Source organism: Benincasa hispida, chromosome 5 (genome assembly GCF_027475165.1).
Source record: "Benincasa hispida cultivar pf3 chromosome 5, pf3_genome.v1.1, whole genome shotgun sequence".
In the NCBI taxonomy this organism is placed as follows: domain Eukaryota; kingdom Viridiplantae; phylum Streptophyta; class Magnoliopsida; order Cucurbitales; family Cucurbitaceae; genus Benincasa; species Benincasa hispida.
The window spans coordinates 13,197,188-13,216,392 of NC_143482.1; the positions used below are offsets into that span (position 1 = coordinate 13,197,188).

At 28.5% G+C, this 19,205-nt stretch overlaps 1 protein-coding gene across 1 annotated transcript; it reads left to right on the forward strand.

The window, feature by feature from the left end:
* Positions 1–8,114: 8,114 nt before the first annotated feature.
* LOC120069265 (7,8-epoxymelianol synthase CYP88A51-like) lies at positions 8,115–17,839 on the forward strand. The gene is made up of 8 exons (XM_039020986.2): positions 8,115–8,450; positions 9,128–9,608; positions 12,273–12,539; positions 13,483–13,578; positions 15,404–15,482; positions 15,624–15,730; positions 16,311–16,435; positions 17,477–17,839. The coding sequence occupies exons 1-8, from the start codon at positions 8,182–8,184 to the stop codon at positions 17,568–17,570; spliced, it is 1,518 nt and encodes a 505-aa protein (XP_038876914.2). The 5' UTR covers positions 8,115–8,181; the 3' UTR covers positions 17,571–17,839.
* Positions 17,840–19,205: the final 1,366 nt, after the last annotated feature.

Consider the following 19,205-nt stretch of genomic DNA (forward strand, 5'->3'; position numbering starts at 1 on the left):
ATATCAAATGATTACCAAATATGAATTAAGATATAAATTTACATCTTAATTTGGTCATTCAACTTTCAAGTTTATAACAATTTGGCCTCCAGACTTTGAAAACGTCCATTTTGCTCTTTGGACTTTTAAATTTATCCGACTTTGATCCCTTAAACAAAAATATCAATTTTCTATCTTTTAAATTTTAGAAAATAACCATTTTGATTATGACCTTTACTTCGTTCCAAATTAATCGCACAATTTTGGTATATATGTTATTGTGTTGATATGAGCATGATTTCACGGCATATATTAAATTAGGCACAAGCATTTTGCTAGGGAATATATATTAGATGGAAGAAATAATATCATAAGAACCATGCTTATGTTTAAAAAATGTTTCAAAGACTTAAACAAACATAAAAGTTTAAGGTCCGTCTGATATTCACATCTGTTATTTTCAATTTTTATTACTTATTTCAAAAAAAAAAAAATAAGAAACATAAACATTATCAAGTTGATCCTTAAAAAGCTAACATGAATAAAGACTTGATTAATAGTATTAACTTGAAAACTTAGGATCAAAATGATATTTAAGTAAAAAATATCGAAAGTTCAACTTTGAACCATCAAGTATAAAAAAACATTGCTTCTGAACAATCAAAGATGTCCTCTATTTGTTCATTATTTTTTTCTCTCCATTTTTGAATTATCACGAAGTGACCTTATTTCTAAGAATCAACTTTTCTAAGAACGACAACATTATTCTTCCTTCATGACATTTGGTCTTAAAATATGTCTCCGTTGAATATAATTATATTATAGTTCTTATACTTTTAACGTTGTAACAATTTAGTTTTTATCGAAAAAAATTTATCGAATAAAATTTAATTGTCAATTTTGATTCTGTAATGATTTAGTACTTATAATTTAGAAACAAACTTAATTCTATAAACTGTTATTCATGATGAAGACTTAAAAATTTTACAAATTATATAGTATAAAGACTAAATTGATATTTATAATAAAATGTTAAGAAAAATTGAAAATGAAGCAAAGAAAAATATAATATATATTTTTTATTCTTTGCTTCCCAAATGACGTCCAAAGTCATTGGATAAGAATTTGAACCCCACTAATGTATAAGATATCAATTTTTTTGACATATGTAAGATGGAAGAATCGAACTTCTGATCTCAAGATTTATAGTTTACAAGCATTATGTCAATTTGGACTATACTCATTTTAGCATAAGATATCGATTTTTATCTAGATCCAATCAGTTCATTTGATTTGTATTTGAAACAAAAGTTTATGAACTAAATTATTACCATTCTAGAAGTAAATAGGACTAAATCGTTACTTTCGTAAAAGTTTTAAAATATAGATTTAAAAAGAAAAAAAAAAAAAGAAAGAAGAATCTTCCAAACAACCCAAAATTCTTCGAATTTGATCAAAAAGCGCACCAAAAGTCTCAAAGACCTTAAACACGGTTATACACTAGTCAAATGAAAGCGTCACTTAATTGAATATAAAGTCTTGATTTCATTAATTAATTTATCATGACCGTCATCAAAATCCAATTTTAACTTTTAAGAGAAGGTTCCGTTCCACACGGGTGATTCTCATTGACAAAGAAACAAAGTAATGGAGACTCTACATGGTACAAATCCAAGGTTTTAAATATTGTCCTTAATATTAATTTTATAATAATATCGATAAAAATATCGTTAAAATATAGATGTGTCCATTGATATTTCTGAAAAATTTATATATAAATTTAAAAAATAAATATAAATAGCTAAATAAACATTTTATGATTGATTAACAAGTTAACATGTCTATTATTTATATTAGTAATATTTTGTTACTTATTTTTTACTACAAAAAATCATCCATTTTCCGACAATTTTGTAGAAAATGCATCGGGAGATTCACTCCCATTGGGTCAGGAGAAGTCTGTCCGAAGTAGAACTCCTGACACTCAAACACCCACCGTTGGGAGTTGGACACAACTCCCGACGCTCAAAACACCCACCGTTGGGAGTTTGACACAACTCCCGATGCATAATATATGACATCGAGAGTTGGTGCACTCTCGATGCATATATAGTCATTGTGGAGAGTGCTGCAAGCTTTCGATGGCTGGTAAGCTGTCGAAAGTTCAATTTTAGTATTTAAAATTGGAATTTGAACTCATGACGGCTTAGTCATTTTTAAAAATTTTTAATTTTATTTTATTTTTTTAAATTTGATATGAATAACCTATATAATATTATTAAGCAACTCAAATATATTCACATAAGAAATAAAACAAACAAACAAAGTCTATACTATTCTTTATTACCTAAAATAGAGAAAAATTACAAGATAGTTTCCAAAAGAAATATGTCTTCACAAATACATAAAAGAAATAACATAAACACAAAGTCAAGAAATATGTCTTCACAAATACATAAAAGAAAGAACATGAAAACAACATCTCGAACACAACATCTTCGAAAACATTCCAACCTCATCTCCGAACAACATCCTGCAATAAAACAAAAATATTCAAATGTCATAAACTTCCACAAATAAACAAAAAAACTTCAAGTACAGCTCCAAGACAAGTATACCAATCTCAACCCACCCCTCACAACATTCAAACTTCAAAAAAATCCACAAACACACAAAAAAACTCCAACTTTCCCTCCAAAACAATTATAACCAAACTCAACTCACCCCCACAACATTCCCGACGCTCATAAACATCCACAAACACACAAAAAAATTACTCCAAGTTCAACTCCAAAACGAGTATAGCCAGACTCTTCCCACCCTCCACGACATTCAAACTTCATAGACATCCACAAACACAAAAAAAAACTCCAACTTTCCTCCCAAAACAGTTGTAGTCAAACTCAACTCACCCCCCACAACATTAAAACTTCATAAACATCCACAAACACACCAAAAACTCCAACTTTCAATCCAAAACAATTGTAACCAAACTCAACCCACCCCCCACAACATTCTCGACGCTCATAAACATCCACAAACACATAAAAAAATTACCCCAAGTTCAACTCCAAAACGAGTATAACCAAACTCTACCCACCTCCCACAACATTTAAACTTCATAAACATCCACAAACACACAAAAAAACTCCAACTTTTCCTCCAAAACAATTATAACCAAACTCAACCCACCCCCCACAACATTCAAACTTCATAAACATCTACAAATACACAACGTTCCTCCGAGTGGATGGAGAGCTACTATCTGAGGAATAAAAAAATTAAAACAGTTTAGGATGTATTTCAGTCAACAAAGAAGATGTGTACGAATACTAACCTGAAGTGTCACCCACAGAAGATCTTGTGTTACGTAGATATATCTCTTGCTTGTGGAATTCTTCCTCTGCCTCATGTTGCCTATTAGGAGTTGACATCGCATCTATACAAATACAAAAATGATAAAACAATATAAAATCAATATTACATATGTTTAAACAGAGAAAGCGAATTGAGTAGATACATGATTAGTCATCATCGTCATCTAAATCAAGTTATTCGTCAGCACTTAAACTGTTATTAGGAGATAATTGTTCTTCAACATCGTTTATGAAGTCATCATCGACATGTCGAATAAATGGTCGTTCCACAACCCTTTATTAAAAAAAGAAACTCATAATAAGAAACAAAAACAAAATTGATCAAAATTCACATAGAAATAACGAACATGGGAAGAACCCATTAACAATGTCATCACAAGATCCAAAAAAAATTAAAAACACTACTAGAGTGAATAAGTAAAATACTGAAATGAACCTATTAGAATCAAGCACAAAGAGCACAACCAAAGTCTTTCCAACCAAACACACCAATCTTATAATAGTAAACTAATTAAATATCATATAATTATACTTCAATTTAAGAATTTGAAAGTAGAACGAATTCTACTTTGCATAATGAATTGAACTTCAACGAATTTTTAAATGGAAAAAAATGCATCTATTCATGAAAGAATGCAATTTATGGGATTGAAAGGATGCAACGTTAAATGAATTAGAACCACAAACAATTTATTTTAAAAAATTTATGGATGATTGATGTAGAATATACCCAGAGAAATGACGAACGATTTTTGATGACAGAGTAGAGCTGACAAATGTCGGGCGATGAGCAGCTAACAGAGGATGGCCTTCGATGCTGCTTCTTCTCTTCGACGGGCAAGTGTTGTGTTTCTTCCCTGCTTTGATGGACGACTACTGAGGCACGACGTATCTCCCCTTCGACAGACGAAAACTGCTACGGTTAGAAAGAATTGGGGATTTTGTAAATGATCTCTCGACGCAGCAACATATACCGTCAGGAGATATACGGGAACTCACAACGAATAAAACATTTCGTCGAGAGTTATGTAAGAACTCCTGACACTTATGCCCGTCGAGAGTTCTCTTACATATGGTGTCGGGAGTTCTTACCAATTTCCGACGCGTCACTTACGTAGTCGGGAGAGATCCTATCTCCCAGCAATCTATCTCCCGATGGGCGTTTTAGACATCTGACGAGTCCCTTTTTCTTGTATTGTTTTATATTTTGTAGATTTTTCTATGATATAATAGAAATATCAATTCACTTCTCACGTTGATGTCGAGCCTATCAAAATGTGAAAATAGAAATATCGACATGTCCACCGAAAATTTAATACTAGGGTATAAACTCTCTTTCCACTTCTCTAATTGTAATAAGAAAAATTTTCAATTTTCACCCCTAAACTTTGGGTTCGTACCAATTTAAACCTACAAAAATAATTGTATCAATTTAAATCACAAACTTTTGTAAGTGTATGATCAATTTGCTCCCTCCTTCAAACAAAGTTTGAAAATATTGTGTAAAACATGTAATTGTTTCAATTAAACTTCTAATTTATTATAAGAATTAATTTAAACCTTTTATTAAGATTACATTTAAAAATTGTATATCCATTCAATTTTTATATGTGTGTAAATGTAACAACCTGAGATTTAGGAAAAATTGATTGACTATCTCAATTCATTGGATTTATTTTATGTTAATTTTGGTTTTTAGAACCAAAATTAGAGATAGTGGGAGAAGATAATCAATTTGGATTGATTTGATAAGAGATTTAGAATTTTTGGATTTTTTTTAATTGATAAAAGATTTGAAGGAATTTAAATTTGGATTAGGTTTCAGTTTAATTAAGAGGATTCGGAAACATGGCGTTTTAATTTAAGAAAGGTGGATAATTATTATGGAGGTTTTAAAATTTAGATTTTATTTGGATTTAAGTTGGTGGATTTAATTTTTGGAAGAAAAATAAATAAAGGTGAGTTGAAGTAAGAGACTTAGGATTGATATGATAGAATAAAAGGATTATATATATATAATTATAAAAGGGAAATTAGGGTTTACATGTATATTAATACTCTAGAAAAGCGTGCAAAGATTAAAAAAAATCATGTCCTAAACAAATATTTTAGCATAGGTATAGCACAATAATTTTATCTTTTTAAAACTAAGTCGCAAATAGAAATGTTAATAAATTTCACATCAATAAACCAAACATATATACTTTAGTCAACTTGAGCGTAATTCAATTGGTATAATACTTGTATTATCGACCTCGAAGTCAGAGGTTCGATTTCCTCACCCCACACTTTAATTACAATACATTTTCGAAAGAAAAATTTAAATAATTTCCACATGCCAAGTATACAAATCAAAATGTTTCAATTCCCGACTAGTAAAGTTTGTAAAGTTTAATTACATATATGACTTATTCATCAAAAACAGGTACAAGTGGAATTTTTTTTTTTTTTAATAGAACAAAAGAAAATGTAGAACAAAACTACATAAATATTAGAAGGATCAAAACCACTCAAACTTATCCAACAATTACTATGCCTTAATCGCACCATAGACCCCAAATTAAACTTTAATGACACAACTAAGTTTTAGATGACACATCTTGAAAGATCAAAATCACTAAACATAACCTGCAACAAATTTTGCTAGTAACCTAACAAACACTTGAAAAGAACTCAAAATATTCTGAATCAATCTCCAACTACGACCAAAGAGTTTACAATGGTTATAAAAATAATTTACAACTATTTAGAAAAAGTATGAAAGGATATCTAAAGAAGATTTAATTTATTCCAAAAATGACATCGTTCATTGTTTACATAAATGTCAATGGGTTTTGATTACTCAATTTCCCCAAAGTTAGAACTCTTAAATAAAAACCCATTAAATATCTTGGCATATTTACATCTCCCTCATGACCAGAAGTATTTAATTCTATGTATACAAGTCTAATACTTCACGTTTAATGTAAAATTTAATAAAAATTTGCAACATTAATTACACATTATTTTGCTTGACCGAAAAAAAAATAGTTAGCTTGAAATTCCTAAAAAAATTTAAAAGTTCTGAAAAAAAAATTTACTTGTAGCAAATTACCCAAACCTGCCAATTTGAAAAATAATAAATTAAAATTTTCCAACTATGTTTTTTATAAAAATATTCCTTGTATCAATTTTCTCAAACTTGTCTAATTGGAGAGATAATTAAATTTGAATTTTCCCGCAGATTTTGTTTTTAAGAAAATTCTTTGTAGTTCCTTTCTTAAACCTGCCAAATTTAAATAATAATAATATAAAGGTTAGAAACTTCCAAATAAATAATTAAAATAATAACTAATTATAATAAGGTTATTTTAGTAAAGTTAAAGGGTGGAAAAGTTGATGAAAGAACATAAATTAAAAAGATAAAACTTATTTAAGACATTTTGTAAATATACCCTAAAATTGAGTCCATTTAACACATTTCTATTTAAATAAAGAGCAACACGACGTCGTCTTGTGCTGAGACCTGAAACAACGTTGTTTTGAGTCGTTTCTTGATGGATTTTGCAAGTCCTTAATAGTACCTGTCTTGACGGACATTCAAGAAAACTAGAATTTGATTTTGGGTCGCATGGGTAGATTCATTGATTTGCATTGCCCGTCAAGTAATATATCTTTTTTGACGGACATTGCCCATCAACAAAGGTTTTTTATAGACGTTTTTTGGCCATCAACGAATTCAAAAATCGAGAATTAATCAATTCGACGAAACTTACGTATTTTTATGTCAAGAAAGACATTTTCCTTGATGTTTATGCACGTCAAGTGAATATAAACATTTATTATGTTAAGGAATGTATTTTTTTATTTTTTTTTGCCATGGTTATCAAGAAAACAAAAATTTCGTACGTCAAGAAAAGACCAAATTTGTAGTAGTGCATCAATTTGTAGTAGCGCCAAATTTATAGAAAATGAGCCAACTTATTTACAAATATAGATAGTAATATTTTACTATATTTAAAAATATTTCCAATAATTTTATCATTTAAAATAATTACCTAAATTTTATATACAACCTTTTGATTAGGAAGAAAAAAGAAAAAACCTTGCATGAACAATTTTCATCGTAACAAAAAAAAAAAAAAAAAAAAAAACCCATCAAATTCGAGCAAAATATTTAACTTTGAGTCTCATAAATTAGAAAAAATACATATATAAAATAGTAATAATATATAAAGAGATAGATAGATAGAGACTAAAATATCTTTTTTCATTATCAAAATAGGTTAAACAATAATAATAATTTGTATTATGAAAAAATACTTTTTAAAATTTATAAGTGATACTCACAAAGATAATTATAATAATTATTTTTTTTAAAAATAATAAAAAATAGTAAAAAATTAATTTTAAATTTTATTAGATATAATATATATATAAACTAAAATTGGACAATTGAGAGTAGACTAAAATTGTATTATAATTTTTTTTTTGTCAAGTGAGCATATACATAGTTCATCATTAATGGACGTGTACTCTTTTATTTCTTGAAGCAGGGGTTCACACTCTCCACATCCACGTTTTTTTGTATGTAATATATTTTTTTTTATTTAAGTGGATTAATATAATAAAACTATATAGATCGGATCAAGTAGCTTAAATATAATTTAGCCGGAATAAATTCTAAAATAATAATAAGTAAATCAAAACCAAGTCCAACCAAACCCACCAACAACATAAAGAAAACAAGTGATTTAAAAAAAGAAAAAGAAAAAAAATAATGGAAATTACAAAAGTAGACAAAAAAGGGAGTTGGTAAAAGAAGCAAAGAGCAAAGGCATTATAAATGCTTTTGGTTTGCACAATCTTCTTCATTCACACAACTCTAAAAATGGAGCTTTGGCTATGGCTGATCGGAGCTTTGGTTGGTTCTTACATTTTTGTATTTGGAATTCTTAGAAACCTTAATCAATGGTGTTTTGTCACTCGTCACCGCCGTCGTTACAATCTCCCTCCCGGTGACATGGGCTGGCCACTCATCGGAACACTCCTCCCTTTTCTTCAAGCTTTCCGATCGGGTCGACCCGATTCGTTCATTCAACACTTTGCCTACAAGTAATTCTCCCTCTTTCTCTCTCTCTCACATTTTATTTTTCTTATTTTCTTTCCATTCTTATTTCTATATTCAATTTTGGTTTATTTTGGTTCCTATACTTTTGAAATATTTATTTGGTCGTTATATTTCCAACTTTGATTCATTTTGATCATTTAATTTATATGGTCACTTAAAAATAAAAATGGAATGGAACCAATCATTTTTTTAAAAAATACAAGTACAAAAATGGACCACAAAAATTAAAAATATAAACTTGTTTGATAATTATTTGACTTTTTATTTTTAGTTTTTTAAATTAAGTCTACAAACATCTCATGAGCCTCTAAATTTCTTGCTTTTCTTATTTACTTCTAAACCAAATTTTGAAAATTAAAAAAAATATATATAGTTTTAAAATAATATTTTTGTCTTTCGAATTTGTTTAAGAATTCAACTCTTTTATTCAAGAGAGACGTAAACCATTGTTAAAATGAATGTAAGAGAATAAACTTAATTTTATAAAAGAAATAAAATAATTACTAAACGAGACTATAGAAACTAAAATTGATGAATAAATACTAAAAATTCATGAACCAAAATAGTATTTAACTTTTTTTTTAAATATAATTCTTGAAAAAAAGAATTAAAATTTCAATAGTAATTATTTATTTATTTATTTTTTTTGATAAAATTTCAGGTATGGGAAAGTAGGAATGTACAAAACGTATTTATTTGGGAGCCCGAGCGTGATCGTGACGGTGCCGGAAGTATGCCGGCACGTGCTGATGAACGACGAACAATATGGATTCGGTTACTCAAAAGCCACCAGAATCCTCACCGGAAGTAAGGCTCTCAACACCGTCCCCAGGCCGGAGCACCGCCGTCTACGGCGGCTGATTGCGTCATTGATCAGCGGCAACGAGGCGTTGTCGCTATACATAGGGCACGTGGAGGGGATAGTGATCAAGTGCCTAGAGGAGTGGGGGACCATGAAGAAGCCGGTGGAGTTTTTGTCGGAGATGAAAACGGTGGCGTTTAAGGTTTTGTTACACATCTTCATCGGAGCTAATACCGCGGCTTTTATTGATAGAATGGAGAAGCTCTACACTGACTTTCACTTGGGTTTCATGTCCTCTCCCGTCGATCTCCCCGGTACGACGTTCAGCCGAGCTCTCAAGGTAATTTTCTATCCAAAATACTTAAATACATCTCGAACTGCAAATGTGATGAGATATAATACATAAAGAAGGATAGATTTTGAAATGCACCGATCTCGACATGTTCTTTTAAGACTATATTTCTTTGCGTTCACTATTTTTAGATTGGATTTTATTATTTCAAACAAATTAATATTTAGATAAATACGATGTTTCATTTTAAAACCAACTGAAACTTTTTATGTGGCCAAATTAACTTTTTGTGAGGTCTCTTCTACTTTCTGATGTGTGGTCTTTGTTAAGTTATACTCAAAATGACAAACTATTGGACATATATGATTAACACTAATACATATGACTTAAAGTACGTTTTTAAAGTTCAATAATAACCACTAATCTTTTTAAATGATAATTTGCATCTTATCCATGAAAAATAATAACAATATTATTGTTAGTTAAAAAAATTGATTTTTTTATTGTTAGTTTAAAAAAATTGATTTTTTTTCATTAATCCTTTGACTTTTAATTTTTTTTTGGTTGACAAAATCTAATTTTATGCAAAAAAAAAAAAAAAAGTAATTTGTAATATATATTTAAAAGCTTGATGCTTGATTAATGTCACATAAATTTTTTCTACTAAAAAAAATGTCCCAGAATTTTTTTTTTTTGTTCCAATTATTTGAGGAATCACATATTATTATTATTATTATTATTATTTACAAGTACATGTCTACTTTTTCTTTTTTGATCTTTTCTTTTTAAGCACATGTCAACTAAGATGAAACATTTTGTATGTTTAAATTAAAAATAAGTTTTAAATAATTAATAAAATTTTAAGTGAAACATTTAGCAAGTTTAATCAATAAAAAACGAGTTTAAGGTGTAAATATAAACTAGAAAATAGTTGAAAGTTAAATTTTAAATTTACTCATATTTATTAATCTTTGAGGTTGGTGTCTGAGCTATTTCAATTTTTTGGAAAATTTACTTAATCTATATATTTAGATAATTGTTTTAAATGACAAAATTATTAAAAATGTTTTTAATTATAATAAAATATTACTGTCTATCCGTGATAGACTGCGATAGACTTGTATCATTGACAATAATAGATGTGTATCGCAGTCTATCATTCATAGATAGTGACATTTTACTATATTTAAAAATAACTTAACTTATTTTGATTTATTTGAAAATAACCTTAAAAGGAAATTTGATATATGTATTTGTTTTAATTTTATTATGTAAAATTTGAACGTTTATAGTTACGAGAATTAGGAGGAAACGTCGACCTCGAGGAGGGTAAATTTGTACTTTAAACTACATTTAATTGAATATTTAAGTAGAGTATTGAAAACAGAACGTTCAAAGCATTAAAAATGAAAGCCTGAAAACGAGGCACATGACATCGGTGTGATGCACTAATTTTAAAATGAAAAAAAACAGCCAAGGCACGTGCCATGTAGTAATTTCTCCCCCCCCCCCCAAAAAAAAAAAAAAAAGATTTTCCTTATTTATTTTTAGTGCAAAGAAAATAATATTGGAGACTGCACTTAATCATTAATCATTGTCTTTTTTAAATGAATTTATCTATATTATAAAGTGAATGAGATCTAATAATAATAATAATATTTATTTTATTTGAAACAAAGATTTAAAATGTCGATGTTCACAAAAATATTGAGATCTTAATTCTATGAAAATATGAATAATATATCCATCTCCATCAATATTTCTAGAAAAATTACAAATCTTTTAATTAATAAGTAAAAAATTTACATTTTTAAATAAGTCAAAATACTTAATACTTAGATAATTTTCACACATCAGTGACATTTTATTGGTTTTCTTTTCTTTTTTGTTTATTTGTTTATTTGTTTATTTTTTTTACAATTTAACGTGAATTCACTCATTATGTAGCTATCAAATCCACGGAGGACATGTGAAAATGTAAACACTTAAATAGAAATTTAATAAAAATAATAGAGAAATTATTTTAAATAATAAAATTAATAAAAATTTTACAATTAATAATAAAATATCATAGTCTACTTGTGATAGACCACTATATACAACGATAGATTATTATCTCTGTTTATCATAGTCACTGTGATATTTTGCTATTATTTGTAAATATTTTGATTCATTTTCCTATATTTGAAAATAGCTCAATTTAATATTATATTTAAAAAACTAATCATTCATTACTAATTTTAAAGTTATTTGTTTTTGTTTTTGTTAATGTTTAAGTTACAAATTTGAGTTTGTTAAAAGTGAATTTAGTTTAACGATAATTGGCATAACCTTTCATTCTAGAGATAGGAGGTTCGATCTCCATTCCACAATTTATTGTACTAAAAAAATTTACAAATTTGGGTTTTGTACTTCACCTAACATTCCTCTAATTGATACGCACATATACACCCCAACAAATTTTATAAAAATATAAAGCCCATCACATCCTACTTGGTCAAAACTAAAGATATGTACATATACACCCAATATATATAAGCCATCACATCCTACCTGGTCAAATCCTTATAAAAAAAAAAAAGTTGTGTATATTTGGATTCCACAGCCTATATTATTTTCTTGTCAAACTAGGCCAAAGATATATATATATATATATATATACTAATGAGTGAACAATAATGTTTATGGGACTTTTTGTTATGTAAATTTCAGGCAAGAAATGAGTTGATAAAGATATTTGAAAATGTACTAAAAGAGAAGAGGGCAAATTTGAAGAACAAAGGGGAAGAAAATAGAAAAAAAGATATGACTGATTTATTATTAGAAGTAAGAGATGAAGATGGTCAAGGCTTGGATGATGGTTGCATTATTGATCTATTGATTGGTTTCTTCTTTGCTGGCCATGAAACTTCTGCTCATAGTATTATGAGAGCTATCATGTATCTCTCCGAAAATCCCGAAACCCTACAAAAAGCTAAGGTTCGTTTCTAATTCCTACATTTTCAACTTTACGTTATATAATATACGTACATGCATATTGTTATCTTTAACTTTTAAAAGACGTTGTCAAAATGAGTTTAATTTAACGGTAATTGACATAAATCTTTCTCTGGTTGTATTGGAAAAAAAGGTATTACAACAACGGACAATAAATAGTTGCTAACACTTTTAGGACTAATAATTAAGTATATAACAGGAATTAGCAAAGTTGGTGCACCTACTGATTCCTCTTTTCTTTTGTCTATTGTTGAGAAAAGGTATAGCAATATTTTAAAAGAATTGCAAATAAAGCAAAATCTATCAGTGATAGACTCCAGTCTATCAAATTGTAGATATAGAGAACTTATATCCAGCTGTAGGAGTTTATCAGTGATAGACTTCTATTGCATATATAGAAAATTTAAATCCAGTTCTAAGAGTTTATCAATAAAAGATTTCCTATTGTACATATAGAAAATTTATATCCAATTCTAGGAGTTTATTAGTAATAGACTATATAACTCATAGAAGTATCAGGGATAGAGTCTATCGTCAATAGACTCCCATGAACAACATAGTCTATCAGTGAGAGATTTCAAGTATTGGATCTAAGTTTTATATATCTTAAATTGTTTTTACATTGTGTTATATCTGATAATATTTTAAACTTGATTGCTATATTAATATTAATCCTTTTTGAAATTTAGCTCAACAAGAAATGGAAAGGTATGAGAAGTTAGGTGGTTTAATTTAAAAGGAAAGTAGTAAACAAAAACTTTAGGACTGGTTCAAACAAACATTAAAAATTAGTACTTCAAGTTTTAACATTGAAAAGGACACATTTGAAAAGTATATATATATATTTACTAATTAAAAATTGAATCAAAATGGACATAAAGCTAGAATAAAAAAAAATATATATATATATATTATTGTTGTGCAGGCTGAGCAAGAGCAAATTGTGAAGGCAAGGCCAGCTGATGCCCAACACAAAGGCTTAACTATGAAGGAAATCAAACAAATGGAATATCTTTTCAAGGTGCCCCCTCATTTCTTCTCTATTTCCTTAACTTCCAAAATACCATCAAATTTAACCCCTAATTTTATTCCTATTTCAAGGTTTGACCCTACAATTATTTTATTTTGTTTGCAAATGAGTATGTGAAATGACACAAATAAAATAACAAATTCATCTTTCAATCACCTACCCCAAAATATATTTAGAAATTTTGTATGGATGACCCAATTTTTGGGTCTAAAATGTCACATTACCCGAATTTTCAAAAACAGTCTCAAATGATCTTTTGCTGACGTTAAGTTTGAGTGAAATTACTAAAATAAATTCATGCACATGAAAAAGCCCATCTCGCTCTCGCTGTAAGTGACGATCCATTAACGAACCCTCTTTCTCCTTGAGGAATGGAACGAGGAGGATTGTCGATTTCAACCAAATCTTGCAAAGATATGAAACGAATGACGATCGTTAGAACCATGAACAAAAGTCATCCTCGGTTGTAGAGCGGAAGGGTGGAAATTCGTCGGAGAAAAAGAATAAAATCGTGTCGGAGTCGGAGAAGAAAAGAAAATCTCATCAGAAAAAAAAAGAATGAGAAAAAGAAAGGCAAATCCATAACTTTACTTGTTTGTGACGTCCGCAAAAGATCATTTAACATTTTTTTTAAAAAAAATCAGCTCATTTGACATTTTAGGCCTTTAAAATATGTTCGCTGTGCAATTTTTTCAATATACATTTTTAAATAACATTGTTTTTTTTTTTTTTTGGAATGATTTTGAGTTTGTTTGGATAACCTTATCATTTAAGCAAATTTTACTAAAATGTTTTTATATCTTACCTTTTTTTAAAGTGTTTTAAATTAAATAGCAATTTTTTATCGCGCCAGATTGCAAAGTGAATATATTAAGCACAAATTAAATAAGTTTTTTAACTACATATCTTTTAATATGTTTGGTTTTTAACTTAGAAGATTGTTTTTAGCCCATCTATCAAAAGTTCTTTCAAAAGAGATCTTAAATTAATAAAAAATTTATAAATTGTTTTTTTTTATTAAGATTTACACTTTTACAAAATAATTTTAATTATCTAAAATCATGTCGAGAGCTATACTAAACACATTAGCTCGTCAAACATCTATTTAATAATCATTTGATTTTTAAAGTCCCGTTTAGTAATTATTTTGTTTTTTGTTTTTTTTAAAAAAATTAAACATATATCATTCACATTTCTTACAATGATTTGCATTTTTTTTTTTAAGTACAATACTTGAATTCTTAGCCAAATTCCAAAAACAAAAACCACTTTTTGAAAACTATTTTTTTAATTCTTAAAATTTGACTTTTTTTAAAAAAAATCATTGGTGAAAAGTAAATAATAAAAATAAGAAAATTGTTAGTGGAAATAGTATCCATAGGCTAATTTTAAAAAACAAAATGGTTACCAAATGGGACCTAATTTTTCGTTTCTCTTAAAATTATTTTTATAAGTACTACTTTTAGCTACATGTTTATTTGTTTTAATATTTATTAAGGAGTGTTTTTTCAATTACTTCACCCACCTCTTGAAAACTAAAAAAAAAAATCTTTATTTTTTTTTTAGAATGTGACTATTAATTCGAATAAAAATCATTGTAAAGAATGGTGAGAAAATAAATACAATTTTTTAAAAAAAAACAAAATTTAAAATGCATTATTAAACGGACCTTAATTTTTCATAAGTACAATTAGAAATATTTATTTTATTTAAAAAAAATTTCTCCCTAGATTTATTCCGAAACACACTATGAGAATCTTATTTTAAATTGTTATCCATTTTGAACCATTTATTTAAAAATCTATGGCTTTTTTAGGTGATTGATGAAACATTGAGGAAGACAAGTTTGGCCTTCACATTATCAAGAGAGACAAAAGTTGACGTTAACTTAAAAGGTTGGTAATTAATTTGTACTCAGATTAATAAAAAAAAAATAAAAATAAATAAATAAATAAATAAATAAATTACTTTCTTTTTTTCTTTCAATTTTATTTTTTTTCAATTAACAATGATAATTAACTAATTTTATTTTTCAGGCTACACCATTCCAAAGGGATGGAAAATCCTTGTTTGGACTCGAGCTGTTCATATGGACCCTGAGATATATGAAAATCCACAAAAATTCGACCCCTCGAGATGGGATGTAAGTAGTTTTTAGTATTCTCGATCTTTTCGTTCTTAGATAAAGTACTCTTAAAATTGAATTTAAGGAGCGAATAATAGAAAGAAAGAATGCGAGACGGATAGAGTTTCATTATATATTGAAATACAACTCTAAATGACTTATTTATGGTAATAAAAAAAAATAGATCTAATAATACAATTTAATTAACACTAAACAAGGAAAAAAATAATTTAAATAACATAATCAAACCATTAGTACTCTCATTGTCAACCAAATTAACATTATTACAAAAAAAAAGAATTAAGAAAAAAAGAATCATGGTGAACATATAGGGTGAATAGTGCTATAGTATTAGATCTTTTTTAAAAAATTACTGTCAAACTTTTGATCTCAAAGTCGATGGTTCAAGTTTTATATTAGTTGAACTATAATTTATCTGGTTAGTCCGAAAGTATTATTGTTCATACCTTAATGTTTTTTTTTTCTAACAATAATATGTTGTGGAGATTTAATGGTGTTATATAATGTAGTTAATAATAAATAGAAGTGATGATTAAATGTCACATACTATATAATATATTATGATTTTTAATTTCAGAATCCAAAAAGAAGAGCTGGTTCTTTCATTCCATTTGGAGCAGGAATGAGACTTTGCCCTGGAATTGATCTTTCCAAACTTGAAATAGCTATTTTCCTTCACTATTTCATCCATGGTGGCTTCAGGTCATAATCAAAACCTTTTTTTTTTTATTTTTTTAATTATTATTATTTATTAAATTACAAATTTGGTCCCTATATGATTTGGAGAGTATTAAAATTTAGTCTTATGATTTGAAAATCTAGAATTTAGACCACGGTTATCAATCGGTTATCAAAATTTACCCCTGATGAAACGTAATCCATCAATGGTAATGTAAAAAGTAGGCTCCAATTGATTACATTACATGTTATTTACCTGTTTTCTGTAGTCGTAATAAATTGGAGGGCTCGTGCCTTTAAATTTGTAATTAGTTCGAGCAATCTAATTGAGAAACGAAGGGTGCTCAATCTGATTGTTCTTGAAAATTACGTGGGATCCACTACCTTTACCGTTATGGTTACCTTTACAGATATATTATTATTGTAACCGTATGAGAATTATGAATCTGTCACATTTACTGTTATCTTTATCTCTATGTTTATCGTTTAGTGTCAAACTATAATGGTAACGATAACAGTAAATGTGACATATTCGTAATTCTAAGTAAAGACAATAAAAAACAATCCAATTACATTTATAAGTCAGGCTCATTACAATTACCCCAATTTTTATTACGGTTTGGTAAAACGTAGCCTAATTACAATAAGATTCCATTGATAGATTAATAGTAAAGGTACTAGATCACACATAATTTTCAAACACATCTTGATAACATATTTGGAGATGGACTCCATGGTCTATTGCGATTACGAAACCCGGTAGATAACAACAAACATAATCAAATGGAGCTCAGCTTTCGGATTACCATTGATGAGTTATATTTCACCGAAGAAAAACATGGCCTTAGTTATCTCACCAATAGTCTTTATAATTTGATAAAAGCTTCATAAATAGTCTCTAACCAAACAAACTATTTATCTAAATTCTAACTTTCTTCGAACCCTAGAAAAGAATTTACAGTTTAACCAAAAAAAAAAAAACTATAATTAATAATTTAATTATGTAAAAAAAGTTGATAAAATCCTGAACTTTTTTTATTTTTATTTTATTTTTTTTGGGTGCAGACTTGAGAGAGTAAATCCAAACTGCCCAGAGAATTATCTGCCATTGCCAAGGCCTACAGACAACTGTCTTGCAAGAGTTGTAAGGGATTCATGATCAGTGTTGAAAATCAAAGAAGATCAAAAAATGGGATCCCAGTTTCTAACTTTAATTTTCAACTCAAAATATATATAATATAGTTTCATTAGGAACATTTCAATATTTTCCTTCAATATATATATATATATATATATATACACGTATATATATTTATAGTTTTTTATGGGTTTAATTATGAATAAATCATCTCAGTTTTATATGCTAGAGATCAAAGTCTTGTTAATTTTCTGTGCAGAAATTAAATGAAATCGACAACCTTAATCAAATCATCCCATTTTTCCTTTTCTTTTTTATTTGAATAATTGCACATAATGGCCGGAAGGGTATTACTATTTGCATAAATGGCAAAATTTTTAATTATTTGATTTTTGACCAACTACGTTATGTGGAGGGCCCATCTTTCTATTGTTTGGTCATCTATTCAATGAAAAAGTTGGAATAATTGCCATTTATAAGGCTAAATGAAAAGTAAGCTCAATTTTAAAATCCAACGGAATTTGGTCTTCTGCTGATATCGTCATAAAGTGAAATTACTAATTCTTTTTTCTTCTTCCTTTTTCCATTTACAACTTTTTCTCTTTCTTAAAAGAAGAAGTTTGTGTTTCTTCTTCTTCCTTTTTCCTTCTTTTGGCGTTTCTTCTTTTTTGTGTTTTTTTCTTCATTATTCTTCTTCCGCTTTTGGTTGGGTCATCGTCGTCTGTGTTCGTCTTCATCTTCACTTTTGCATACGTTCATCTTCATCTTCCCTTGCGATCAGGAGCGAGAGCGAGAATAAGGTAGAGTGATGGAGAGCGAGAACAAAAATCAGGTATTGCAATGGAGAGCAAGAGCGAGAATTAGCGAGCAAGAACGAGAATTGGAGCACGATAAAGAGCGAGAGTGAGAATGACTTCGAGCGACAAGTCCTCACTTGCATTTGAAGTCAAGTTGGTAACTTCACTTGACACTGACGTAAGTAAAAGACTATTCCTCATTCGTTTTCTTAATCTTGGGTCATTTTTCATTTCAGCCCCTCAAATAAGGCCATCTATCTGGCAAACCTAAAAAAGTTTTGGTGGCCAGTTTTTTAAAAAGTCAAGTTTTAGTGGGAAATTTGTACAAATGACCCAAAAATTGGGCCCAAAATGTCAAATGACCAATTTTTAAAAAATAATATCAATTGACCCTCTGCTGACATCATCGCCATACCAAATTACGTAAATTGCCCTTACACCGACCTCACGAGGTAAATCTCGCTATTGTCTGATTAAATGCTCTCGCTCTCGCACTTGCTATCGCTTGAAATTCCCTAGTTTGATGTGATTGCTCATCAGTGTACTGTTGATTTGACAAAATGTCACAACAAAAGCCTCAAATCAAATCAATAATATCTAAACATAATACAATGGTGATTTCTTTAAACTCTAAACTCCATTTCAAAGGTGATTACTTCTCTGGTTTTCGATGGTGTTTTGTTGAACGGAGATTTCCAAAACGAGACTTTCTCAGAAAGGAACAGAACAACTTTTTCAGAAAGGTGAAACATTATTTTGAGTCTGTTTAATTATTTTTGATGTATTATTTCTGGAAGGGCAGCATTACGAAATTTTTATTGGAAGAGAGTAAGAAAGAGGAAGAGTAAGAGAGAGAGCG